Here is a 13,768-nt window from a genome sequence, read left to right on the forward strand (position 1 = left end):
CAATTGCTACCGCAATTGGACCACGGAGACAAAGTGTCAGCTTGCCGTCAGCATCCCGGGAGGACTGACCACCAAATAATTATGGTACATCGGGAGGAATTTAGGAAATCAATACACTTTTTGTTGATTGTTTAAATCTACTCTATTGCAAAGGGGATAAAAAGGAAGGAGGTGGGGGTGTAACATTTAGTAATACACCAGGGTTAAAATAGTTAAATTAGGTTAGTTTACACCATACGGCCGCCAATCAGCAACATGTTCACACGGGGAGACCGCTCTAAACAATGCGCACTGGACAATTGTTCAGTAAGCATTGGCCGCCATTGTTCCCGGCAGCACAGTTCTTTACAAAGGATGATGTGCTGCCGATAATGATGACCTTTTGTGCTGCGCAAAAAATAATTTCACCAGACGCGCGAGCGTTCTGTTCAATCGTCGGGTGAGTGGCAGTTTGTTTAGACTGCAAGATTATTGAGAAATGAATGCTTGTTCACGATAATCAGGCAGTGTAAATGGACCCTTACACTTTACTTTTACAGTAGTCGAGCCAGCACATAACAGCTGTTAGTGAAATTAGACTGAATGGCACAAGTTGCAGTACCGGGCACAGCCACCTACATGGGGGGAGCTGTGGTGCTTGTGTAAACAAAGGAGGTCACATGGTTTCTACATAGGGATAATCATAGGCAGGACTGGATATCAAACCTGAGTAACAATGGTGGTCTATCCCTGAGGGTACGCTCACACTACGTCAGTTTGATGATATTTTTGGAGCAGAAACTCCAAGTTTTGAGGAGGATATGAGAAGTTTTCGCTCAAAAAATTCCTAAGAAAAGCTTAATGTACAAATACTCCATATTTTAAAAGTGGTCAGAGGAAAGGGACCATTGACACGCTGGTAGTTTTCGCCAGGACTGAAAGTGATGACATCCCATCCATACAATTACCTGACCATTGGGGCCATTGATTAGCTGCAGGGTCTGGTGACTGATGGACTAAACAGGATCACTTCTGGGGGATAACATCCCATCTACAAGTATCAGTGACCTGACCCTGCAGCTGATCAGTGGCCTCCGCGGTCACTGGATTCTATGGACAGGATGTCATCAGTTCTGGACCACTTTTGGAAAAGAGATGAAAAATCCTTTAGGTTTAGGGAATCATTTTTTAGGCAAAAGTATTTATAGCAATGGAGTTATATATCCACAGGATGAGTGATAAGTGATGACAAGATGAGGACAGCTGTTGGTTTTGGGCTGGAAGACCATCAGACCTGGCTCTGAAATGTCTGACACATGTAGCCTGCACAGTTACAATGACGAGAAATAAAACCCAGTTACAAAATAGATACATGGATAAATAGAAAACTAAAGCTAGCAGCTCATGTGATGGCGAGTGCGGCAAAGGTAGCAGCAATTCAAAGATAATACCGCCATCTGCTGGTGGAAGTGGGGCCTGGCACGATGAAGTTTACTTCTGCTGCCCACAGTACAATAATATGAAACCAACTGAGCCATAAAATGAAAGGATAAAAAAAGTAATTGAATTTTCATTAAAGTTACATAATGCCGCCCCTGTTACATCTTTTTAATATATGGTGACACATTGTTAGGGCAGTTGTCTGAAATCATAGCAGGGACATATCTGTTACGTGATGAACCCCATTGACCTATAATGGGGGTCTGTCGCTATGGTGCCATGCTTGGCTATAAGTCCTGTTAAAAATGACAAAATCTGCTAATCAGTTGTGGGGGCAGGGTTATATGTAGCTCATGAATATCGAGGGCTGCCTGGTTGCAGGTTTTCTAATTCTCTAATGATAATGACTTGCCGATTGTGATTTTATCCAAACTACAGCAATCAACCCAGTAATTGACAAATCGTTGGAATCAGGGTCTCTGTCTCTACATGCTGCTATCAGATTATTTGGCAAAAACCTGGTGATTCCCTTTAATCAATTCCTGCTTTTCGTACCCGCTCCTGGCTTTGGTTAGAGAAAACTGCGCCTATAGCTGTATGCGGCATTTTTTTAATGTATTTATTGATTTTAGTCTCTTATACAGCACCATTAATTCCATCATCGCTGTCCCTATTGGGGCTCACAATCTAGTACAATTTAGTAGAAAAGTGGCAGGTTGCCCAACCTGTTCTCATTGCTGATGTTACCTCTTGCGATACCATAGGAAATCATTAGATGCAATGGGAATCCCATGTAGCCCTTATCTAGCTGCTGCCTCTGCAGAGTGAAGAAGATGAGCTGACTTTGTCACTGGCTCCTGTGCTCTGCATGTGCAAATGCAATGTACAGAGCACAGGAGCCAGTGACAAAGTCAGCTCATCAGCTGCGATCCGCAGAGGCAGGAGTTATTACACTGGTAAAGCAGAGCCCGACAGCTGGTGATGATCTGACTGCCGAGTTCAGTATAGTCCGTAAAAAAAAAAAATCACACTCCTCATTTTGTCATTAAAAATAAAGAAAAAACCCCCCATAGCTTGTATCGCTACACCCATAAAAGTCTGATCTATCAAAATATAAAATTGATAAACTATCACCAGAAAATGACCGAACTGTCATTATTTAGTCATCTCACCTGCCTAACTGCATACAATGGAGGTAATCAAAACATTGCATGGTCCCCGAAATGGCATCAATAAAAACGCCAGTTCACCACAAAAACCCAGCCCTCACACAACTACAGCGGCAGAAAAATAAAAATGTCATACGTCTCACAAAATGGGGTCAGAAACCAAAATTTATTTTTTTTACAAACTACTGATTTTTTTTTTTACGTTGAAGGGACTTTTGTCACCCCCTCCAGCCGTTATGAACTAAAAGAGCCACCTTGTGCAGCAGTAATGCCCTGTCTTTAGCCCTGGAGGCAGGTCTTAACCCCCCTGCTGCACACGCCACACTGCCGTCACTCAAGGCTTCTTCGGCGCCGGGCGCTGCCCCCTCCGCACTGTTTTCAAATCAAATCCGGCGCCTGCGCTGTTTTGTTCTGCCTGGGGCAGGCGCAGTGAACGCTGCCCGTCTGACCTCAGATGCAGTCTCGCAGACTGCGCCTTCGCGGCCACCCAGCTTGTGAATCCCAGCCCCACACTGTGCATAATGCATAACACACGGCGTTCACTGCGCCTGCCCCAGGCAGAACAAAACAGCGCAGGCGCCGGATTTGATTTGAAAACAGCGCGGAGGGGGCGGCGCCCGGCGCCAAAGAAGCCTTGAGTGACGGCAGTGTGGCGTGTGCAGCAGGGGGGGTTAAGACCTGCCTCCAGGGCTAAAGACAGGTATTTTTGCGAAATTATAAAACGCTTTATTTCTGCTTTGACTGCACCAATAACTAAAAGAGCCACCTTGTCAGAATGCAGCATTACTGCTGCACAAGGTGGCTCTTTTAGTTTATAACGGCTGGAGGGGGTGACAGTGGCCCTTTAAAATAAAAAACTCTATGCAAGTTTGGTATGATCATAACCGTACAGACCTGCTTAATCAGGTCACCAGCTCATTTTCCCCACATAATGAACATCATAAACAAGACCCAGAAAACAATGGAGGAATTGTGTTTGTTCACAGCTTGTATACAGGGTGGGCCATGTATATGGATACACCTAAATAAAATGGGAATGGTTGGTGATTTCAACTTCCTGTTTGTGGCACATTAGTATAAGGCCGGTTTCACACGTCAGTGGCTCCGGTACCGGAATAAATCGGTACCGGAGTTATCCGTGTCTGTGTGCCTGGGAACTCACGGAGGCCATACGTGCGGCACACGTGTGCCGCCTGTATGGCGAGTGGGTACCACACGGAGCGTGTGGTACCCACTCTGCATGGTGCTGAAGCTGCGATTCATATCCTCTCTGCAGTAGCGTTTGCTGCAGAGAAAATATGAAGAATAGTGTTTAAAATAAAGATCCATGTGTCCGCCGCCCCCCCACCCCCTGTGCGCCCCCCCACCCCCTGTGCGCCCCCCCGCTGGTCAGAAAATACTTACCCGCTCCCTCGCTGCTTCCTGGTCTGGCCGCGGCTTCTAGTGTATGCGGTCACGTGGGGCCGATCATTTACAGTCATGAATATGTGGCTCCACCTCCCATAGGGGCGGAGCCGACTATTCATGATTGTAAATGATCGGCCCCACGTGACCGCATACAGTAGGAGGCGCGGCCAGACCAGGAAGGAGCGAGGGAGCGGGTAAGTATTTTCTGACCAGCGGGGGGGGCGCACAGGGGGTGGGGGGGCGGCGGACACATGGATCTTTATTTTTAACACTATTCTTCATATTTTCTCAACAGCAAACGCTGCTGGAGAGAAGATATGAATACCGGCTTCAGCACCATGTGGGGGGGACAGCGCTTACTGTAGCGCTGTCTCCTGCACGCACACGGACCCCAGACGGAGAATGTCCGTGTGAGGTCCGTGTTTTACGCGGACCCATTGACTCTATTGGGTCCGTGTAATACGTGCGCTCCCACGAACACTGACATGTCTCCGTGTTTGGCACACGGAGACACGGTCCGCAAAAAATCAATGACATCTGAACAGATGCATTGATTTTTATGGGTCTACGTGTGTCAGTGTCTCCTGTACGTGAGGAAACTGTCACCTCACGTACCGGAGCCACTGACGTGTGAAACCGGCCTAAGGGAGGGGAAAAACTTTTAAAGATGGGTGGTGACCATGGCGGCCATTTTGGATCCAACTTTATTTTTTCCAATGAGAAGAGGGTCATGTGACACATCAAACTTATTGAGAATTTCACATGAAAAACTGTAAAAACTGGGGAATGAATGGAATGCAGCTTCGTTGACTTGTGGTGCTGCGCCCCCTGGTGGCATAAAATCATATGAACTCTAGCGTAGGAATTTTTCTGAATATTTTCTCATGATAGAGTTCATATGAGTTTATGCCACCAGGGGGTGCATCACCGCGAGTCTAGGTAGCTACGTTCCCCTGCATTTCGTTCATTCCCCAGTTTTTACAGCCAGGGGCAGCTGAATAAGCAGGCTCCTTCTGGTTGTAAAATTATTTAACCCCTTCAGATGGATTTACATTGTGGCACATGACTGTACGGCGGACAGGTATGGGATATTGCTGCTTTTTTATTTTTCTTTCTTTTTCAGAAGAATGAGGGTCGTCAGTTGGATTGAGCGTACAAAAAAGATATTAAAACCCCATGTGTTTATTTATTTCATTAAAATACTTTATTCATAATGTGTGTTTATTTAACCCTTTATTACTATTGGATTAATAATGGATAGGTGTCTTATTGACAGGGGCGGATTATAAGAGGGTCAATCTGGGCGGTAGCCCAGGGCCCAGTGGTGTGGGGGGGCCCTGGGCTACCGCACAGATTGCCCGCCACCATTCAGGACATTACTGCCCGAGTGCCCCCGTGCCCTGACTGGCGTATCATTTATGGGCCCGGTGGGCAGAGAGAGGGGGCCCGCATCGGGCCCCGTCTCATCTGCTCACCGGGCCCCTACCGGCGCTGCGGCGGTTTCCTATTGACCTGCGGGCACGCGCCCGCACGTCAATAGTTAACGACAGCCGCCAGTCAATTGGAGGCTGGCAGCTAAAGTCGGCCGCATGCGCAGCTCACACGTCACCGGCGTCTGACGTCATTGTCAGTCGCCAGCGAGTCCACGCTGCTGGAGGGAGCTCGCCGCTGGAGCGCACAGGTCAGGTGAGGAGAACTCACCTCACTCAGGTGAGGAGGGCCCGGGGCTGGACACACTGGGGCAGATTGCTGGAGACACTGGGGCAATGCTGGAGACACTGGGGCAATGCTGGAGACACTGGGGCAATGCTGGAGACACTGGGGCAGATTGCTGGACACACTGGGGCAGATGATTGCTGGACACACTGGGGGCAATGCTGGAGACGCTGGGGGAAATGCTGGAGACACTGGGGCAGATTGCTGGACACTGGGGGCAATGCTGGAGGACACACTGGGGCAGATGATTGCTGGAGACACTGGGGCAATGCTGGAGACACTGGGACAGATTGCTGGACACTGGGGGCAATGCTGGAGACACTGGGGCAGATTGCTGGACACACTGGGGGCAATGCTGGAGACACTGGGGCAGATTGCTGGACACACTGGGGGCAATGCTGGAGACACTGGGGCAATGCTGGAGACACTGGGGCAGATTGCTGGACACTGGGGGCAATGCTTGAGACACTGGGGCAATGCTGGAGACACTGGGGCAGATTGCTGGACACACTGGGGGCAATGCTGGAGACACTGGGGCAGATTGCTGGATACACTGGGGGCAATGCTGGAGGACACACTGGGGCAGATTGCTGGACACACTGGGGGCAATGCTGGAGGACACACTGGGGCAGATGATTGCTGGACACACTGGGGCAATGCTGGAGACACTGGGGCAGACTGCTGGACATACTGGGGCAGACTGCTGGACATACTGGGGCAGATTGCTGGACACACTGGGGGTAATATGCTGGACACACTGGGGCAGATTGCTGGACACACTGTCTGGGGGCAATGCTGGACACTCTGGGGCAATATGCTGGACATACTGGGGCAGATTGTTGAACACACTGTCTGGGGGCAATGCTGGACGTAGGGGCTAATTAAGGGATATTATTACTGCATTGATGTATTTATTTTATTTTTTGAGTATACTGTTTTAAATGGGGGGGCGGTCCTGTTACTGTGCAGATTGACACTATGTCGCCTTTTTTCTTCATGTGGTGTAATGTAGAAGTTGGGAAAAATTAAGTAATGTGTTCTGCAAGTGGAGCTCGAGATAACTGTGTTATTTCCTGCAGAGACGAGTCCTGGCAGGATGAAGTGATGGCGGTCTGTGCTGGATGAAAGATGAAGGACTTCACCTAGAGATGTCACTGGTGAGTCAGTGTTACCTATACACTGACACTATACATTGTATACTATCAGGGCCGTTTCTTCAACAGGGCGGGCAGGGCGGCCACACGGGGCGCCGTGGGGCCGGGGGGCGCAGGAGAGGCCTCGGGCCCCGGTGGTCCCCTGCCCGCTGCTGCTGCTGTTTAAGGGCTGTCAGGGGCGCGGATGCCGCGCTCAGTGCTGAGCGCGGGCGCGCCCTGCCCGAACTCAGCTGCAAATCTGACAGCTGAGCGGTCAGATCATCGCCTCGCGTCGCCGCGCCCCCCCCCCCGCACCGCACATAATGGTTGCGGCCACCTCGGCGCCGCCACTCACCCATACCTCCCAACCGTCCCGATTTCAGCGGGACAGTCCCGCTTTGGCACCGGGGTCCCGCTGTCCCGCTTCGGGCATTTAAAATCCCGAATTTGCGGCCGCCGGTGAAGCCCCGCCCACTTCCGGGACGTAGAGAGAGCCTGTTTTTTTTTTTTTTTATATAAAAGCTGCCTCCTGACCGCCCGCGCAACACCCCCCCCCCCTCCCGCCCCCTGTGCGGCGCTGCCACGCTGAAGGAGAGAGCCTGCAGCAATCAAGAAGAAAGGTCAGCGATTCACTACCTCTGGCTGTGTGTGCACGGAGCTCCGGCTTCTGCTCTTAGCTGCTATCCCGGCAGAGAAGGAGAGACGGGGGAGGTGCCGGGATAGTGCAGAGCTGTGAGCAGGAGACTGAAGACTTCAGCAGAGAGCTGCACATGGACATCAGCCGCCCCTGCATCACAGAGGAGATTGTGTGTGTGTGAATTGATGTGTGTGATGGCTGCGTGTGTGTGTGTGTGATGGCTGGGTGTGTGTGTGTGATGGCTGTGTGTGTGTGATGGCTGCGTGTGTGTGTGTGTGATGGCTGCGTGTGTGTGATGGCTGCGTGTGTGTGTGTGATGGCTGTGTGTGTGTGATGGCTGCGTGTGTGTGTGTGTGATGGCTGCGTGTGTGTGTGTGTGATGGCTGCGTGTGTGTGTGTGATGGCTGCGTGTGTGTGTGATGGCTGCGTGTGTGTGTGTGATGGCTGCGTGTGTGTGTGTGATGGCTGCGTGTGTGTGTGATGGCTGCATGTGTGATGGCTGCGCGTGTGTGTGTGTGTGTGTGATGGCTGCGTGTGTGTGTGTGATGGCTGTGTGTGTGATGGCTGCGTGTGTGTGTGATGGCTGCGTGTGTGTGTGTGATGGCTGCGTGTGTGTGATGGCTGCGTGTGTGTGATGGCTGCGTGTGTGTGATGGCTGCGTGTGTGTGATGGCTGCGTGTGTGTGTGATGGCTGTGTGTGTGTGATGGCTGCGTGTGTGTGATGGCTGTGTGTGTGTGATGGCTGTGTGTGTGTGATGGCTGTGTGTGTGTGATGGCTGTGTGTGTGTGATGGCTGTGTGTGTGTGATGGCTGCGTGTGTGTGATGGCTGCGTGTGTGTGTGATGGCTGCGTGTGTGTGTGTGTGTGATGGCTGCGTGTGTGATGTCTGCGTGTGTGTGTGATGGCTGCATGTGTGTGTGATGGCTGCGTGTGTGTGTGTGTGTGATGGCTGCGTGTGTGTGTGTGATGGCTGCGTGTGTGTGTGTGTGATGGCTGCGTGTGTGTGTGTGTGATGGCTGCGTGTGTGTGTGATGGCTGCGTGTGTGATGCATTTGTGTCAAAGCTGCATGTGTTTGTGAGCTGCGTGCGTGTGAGCTGCGTGCCTGTGTGTGAGCTGCGTGCCTGTATGTCATTATACAGTATGGAGCATCATGTGTGGTCATTATACAATATGGAGCATCATGTGCGGTCATTATACAGTATGGAGCATCATGTGCGGTCATTATACAGTATGGAGCATTATGTGTGGCCATTATACAGTATGGAGCATCATGTGCGGTCATTATACAGTATGGAGCATCATGTGCGGTCATTATACAATATGGAGCATCATGTGCGGTCATTGTACAGTATGGAGCATCATGTGCGGTCATTATACAGTATGGAGCATCATGTGCGGTCATTATACAGTCTGGAGCATCATGTGCGGTCATTATACAGTATGGAGCATCATTTGCGGTCATACAGTATGGAGCATCATGTGCGGTCATTATACAGTATGGAGCATCATGTGCGGTCATTATACAGTATGGAGCATCATGTGGGGTCATTATACAGTATGGAGCATCATGTGCGGTCATTATACAGTCTGGAGCATCATGTGCGGTCATTATACAGTATGGAGCATCATTTGCGGTCATACAGTATGGAGCATCATGTGTGTTCATTATACAGTATGGAGCATCATGTGCGGCCATTATACAGTATGGAGCATCATGTGGGGTCATTATACAGTATGGAGCATCATGTGCGGTCATTATACAGTATGGAGCATCATGTGCGGTCATACAGTATGGAGCATCATGTGTGTTCATTATACAGTATGGAGCATCATGTGTGGCCATTATACAGTATGGAGCGTCATGTGTGTTCATTATACAGTATGGAGCATCATGTGTGGCCATTATACAGTATGGGGCACTGTGTGGCCATATTTTTTTGTTTATAATTATTGTATATGAAACAGTGTGATCGGCAGTGCTAAATGGGTGTGGTTGGGATGTGGATATGGGTGTGACTAATTATGAATGGGTGTGGTCAGAGGCGTGGCCTAAAATTTGCCGCGGCGCACAAAGCGCGCCGCAAACTTTGTCCCTCTTTCCCATCTTCAAAAGTTGGGAGGTATGACTCACCTCCGCTCCGCGCTGGATGAACAGCGAGAATGAACAGCCAGGATGAGGCAGCTCGGCCACTCCCACACTGATAGCAGGGGCGCCGCGCTCTCGGCTGAGCACGGGCGCTCCCTGAGACAGTGATCAAAGAGCTAAGCACACACACTATCACTGTCAGACTAGGCTGCCTGGCTGTTGCCAATTTCAATGCTGGACAGGACAGGCTGCAGTCTAGTCTGACAGTGGTAGCAGTATAGCAAAAATGCCCACCCCCTGCCTATGGATTAGTCCTTCCCTTCCCAGCAGCCCCATTTAGCAGTCTGAGCGCGCTCAGACTCAGAGGGCAGAGGGCACTGACACACTGAACAGGTGAGGGGGTCTGAGGGATGGGATGGGTTGGGCTAGCCTTTTTTTTTGGATGGGGACCCCCACACCTGCCCCCCCCCCAACCACCCTTGGGGCATGCTGATTTGGCATGCCCCACAGCATGAAACCCGGGAGGGGGCCCAGCTGACTTACCTCATCTTTGGCAGTCTGGTGGCATCCTCACCCAGGCGAGAAGTGTTGGAAAGAGTTATGGCAGTAACTGTATACCTGGCAACCAATAATTTAGCTTTTCGAGGATCGTCAAATACATTGTTTACACCAAATAATGGACATTTCCTTGGGCTTATAGAGCTTCTTGGAAAATTTGAACCAGTAATGAGAGATCATTTAAAACGAATTACTTCCCAGGAAATCCATACACATTACTGTGGAAATTTAATTCAAAATGAAATTATCTGCTTGATGGCCTCTCAGGTGAAGAAATGTATTCTAGAAAAAGCCAAAAGATCTAAGTATTTTTCAATAATGTTGGACTGCACACAAGATGCAGGTCACACTGAACAGTTGTCATACACCTTAAGATTTGTTGATATAGATGATGATCACGTAGCAATAAAGGAACATTTTATTGGCTATCGTCCTGCTACTGATACATCTGGGGAAAGTCTCGCCAATCTCCTTTTAGAAGAGATTAGTAAATGTGACCTGGAATTAGAAAATGAACTGGCAGAAAAGCTGAATTATTCGGAAGCTATTAATGCTTTTGCAGCGGCTAAATCTAGAAGAGTCAGTTTCTCATAAATCTGCAACCTACAATTTTTAGGATCTGTTTCCAAAATAATTAATAGATATTATTTACCTACAACTTTGTTCTCACCGTTAATAATTAGCATACTTGTCCCTTTTCCCCAAGTTCTATATAAGTTAAAGGCAAATTATAATTTATTAAAAAAAGGGAAGATACAAGCCTGCTCTCTATTTATTACTCAAGCCCACAAAAATAATGTTTATTATTTTCGGTGCCGGGGGGGGGGGGGGGGGGGGGGAGAAATTTCCTACTCTCGCCCTGTGTCATTTTTGGGCTAGAAACTGCCCTGTATACTATATACTGAACTGAAGGGTAAATTGACTAGATCAATGGATGTTTGACAGGTTATAGTTTTATACAGCAACTATTTTTCTGGAATAATCTGGTTCAGGTATATGATGACCCCGTCACGACCCCATCACATGACCCCATCATATGACCCCGTCACATGACTGGGGGCCCACAGTGTCTGATCAGCCCAGGGCCCTGGCTACCCTTAATCCACCCCTGTACAGCGGCATGTAAAATTTTGAGCACCCCTTGTCAAAATGAATGTTATTGTGAACAGGTAAGTAAGTCGAAGATTACCGTAAATCATCTCTAAAAGGGCTAAAGTTAAAGATGCCACATTTCCTTTGTATTTTCGGCAAAAATATATATTTATACTGATCTTTTAGATTTTAAAAATTACGAAAAGGAAAACGGCCCGACGCAAAAGTTTGGGCATCCTGCATGGTTAGTACCTAGTAGCGCCCCCTTTTGAAAGTATCACAGCTTGTGAATGTTTTTTTGTAGCCAGACGAGAGTCTTTCAGTTCCTGTTTGAGGCATTTACATTGAAATAAATGTGGACCAGAAGTTTGGGGCTGAAAAAAATTCTCTCTCTCTGCAGCGGACGTCACCTGGAACTCTGAACATTGCAATAGACTTCCTGGAGAAGACACTTAACCCGCAGCGCCCAGATGTTCCAGCATAGTGGGGTGGATTTTATGAAATCCTGTATCCACTATGCGTGGTAACACGCACCCGGCGGCCCTGCGATTCCGGACATGCGGCGCGTCTTTTAAGATTGCAGCATGTCCGTTTACATTGCGGCAACACTGCGCCGCCGCAAGGTAAAACACAGGGCCCTATGTGTGGTGTGCGATGATGCCGGATGTGTGCAATGAACACATCCGGCATCATCGCGTCACAGAAGGGGGCGGAGCGGGTTTGCCGCTCAGTCCAAACCGCCGGCCGTCCTGAACGTGGACACACACCCTAAGAGTACAAAAACCAAACTTTTACGTTGGGGTTTATTGATCTCTAATGGTGACAGGTGCTCTTTAAGGCTGGCTCTCTCAACAAGCGTCCTGTTTTCAATATCAACCAGCAACATTGTGCCACTGGACGATATACAATGACTGTAACGTAGGAACAGTGCAAGATAGAATAAAGCAATCCAAAATGACTCACACTGGTATTAAAATATTTATATTTATTGTCATAGTGTTTCAAGGTGAATATACACTTAAAGGAGAAGTCTACTAAAGTTATAGGGGGCTAGGGGATTATTCCCAAAGATTGTGACTGAAGTGAGCTCTACAGTCCTGTCCTAAAAGGAGCTGTATCAGGCAGTCCCATAGACAATGAGTGGAGAAGTGGCTGAGCTTGTGCCCCTCTACTTCAGGGCTACAGGGTCTTGTAATGGGTCGCTGGGGGTCCCAGTGGTCAGAAAGTTATCCCTTCTCCTATACTAGGATAGGGGATAGGTAGTTTTGGGGGAATAAACAGTATAGAACAGAGTGATGTGATGCTGATGGGACCGGTGACAGTCGGGGTCCTGCTGAGGACCCCCATGGCTGCCATATTGGTCCAGTGAAGCTCAGCTGCAGGCTGTGTGCCGCATACTGGGGCTCTGCACTATACATGGCCCTATGGAGCTAATACAGAAAGGGAAAATACGTTTTTAAAACTTGAAGAAGTTCAATCTAATAACAAACTAAAATGGTTTATCTCGGATAACAATGAAATGTCAGGCTGGCACTTGTAGTTCTGCACCAGGAGGCTGCAGTGACCCCTGACATGGCCAAGAGGTTCCTGGAGAAACCAAGTGCGCAGGACGTGCCCTCACCTGAATCACTGCCTCCAGCTGCAGAGCGGAGCCCTCCTCGCCGGCCATAGTGTCGCGATCCGCTCCGCACCTCCCCGCGATCAGGCACGTTCTGACCGTCTGCTGTGGGCCAAGAAGCCTGATCTTACCGTTACCATGGTAATAGCGGACGCCGCGGCTCCGGCCGTTACCCTGGTAACAGAAAGCGGCGGCAGCGGTGGGCTAGGGGAGCGAGCAGTGATTGGCAGTTAAGGGCGGGGTTTTCCAGCGGTAACCAAGGCGATGGCAGCTGTAGGAGTGGTTGTGTAGAATAACTGGAACCGACGAGCGCTGGTGGGCGGGGCGAAAGGAGAGCGCGGGAAAGGGCTGCCGTAAGGAGGGAGAGGAGGACGAAGGAGGCCTCAGAGCCTATGCCGTGACTGAAAAGCCGCAGTAATAACGCACCATTGTACAGACATTACACTTCCAGGGTTAGGGGCTGTCACTAACGGGAAATTCCAAGTTTTTGATCGCTGGAGGCCACATCGAAGCGGGGGTTACTGACCTCGGCTTATTAGTATGTCCGATGTCAGTAAGGGGTTAAAAGTGAAAACCCACTCAACAAACATGCGGAAAAGTGGCTAGTGTTCCTGACGTGAGACTCCAATAAAGAAGGCTACTAGCGTGCACTGCACGTCGCAATGTGTCGTTGTGGAGAAAAAACGCATCCTGCAAAGTTGTCTGTAGGATGCGTTTTTTCTCCATAGACTTTTATTAGCAACGCATTGCTACGCAGTGCCACTCGTCGCAACCGTCGTGCGACGGCTGCGTCGTGTTTTGGCGGACCGTCGGCACAAAAAAAGTTACATGTAACGTTTTTTCGTGCATCGAGACCGCCATTTTTGACTGCGCATGAGCAAACGTAACTCCGCCCCCTCCTCCCCGAACCTTACAATGGGGCAGCGGAAGTG

The 13,768-nt window shown here is 49.4% G+C and overlaps 1 protein-coding gene across 2 annotated transcripts in view; it reads right to left on the minus strand.

The window, feature by feature from the left end:
* Positions 1-12,965, minus strand: part of LOC143808409 (uncharacterized) — a 192,811-nt gene extending 179,846 nt beyond the window's left edge. For both annotated transcript variants that reach the window (XM_077291027.1, XM_077291026.1), the window contains exon 1: positions 12,840-12,965. In XM_077291027.1, the coding sequence (XP_077147142.1) occupies positions 12,840-12,887 (48 nt within the window). In that variant the 5' untranslated portion in view covers positions 12,888-12,965. The remainder of the gene's footprint in view (positions 1-12,839) is intronic.
* Positions 12,966-13,768: the final 803 nt, after the last annotated feature.

Source organism: Ranitomeya variabilis, chromosome 2 (assembly GCF_051348905.1).
Source record: "Ranitomeya variabilis isolate aRanVar5 chromosome 2, aRanVar5.hap1, whole genome shotgun sequence".
Classification (NCBI taxonomy): domain Eukaryota; kingdom Metazoa; phylum Chordata; class Amphibia; order Anura; family Dendrobatidae; genus Ranitomeya; species Ranitomeya variabilis.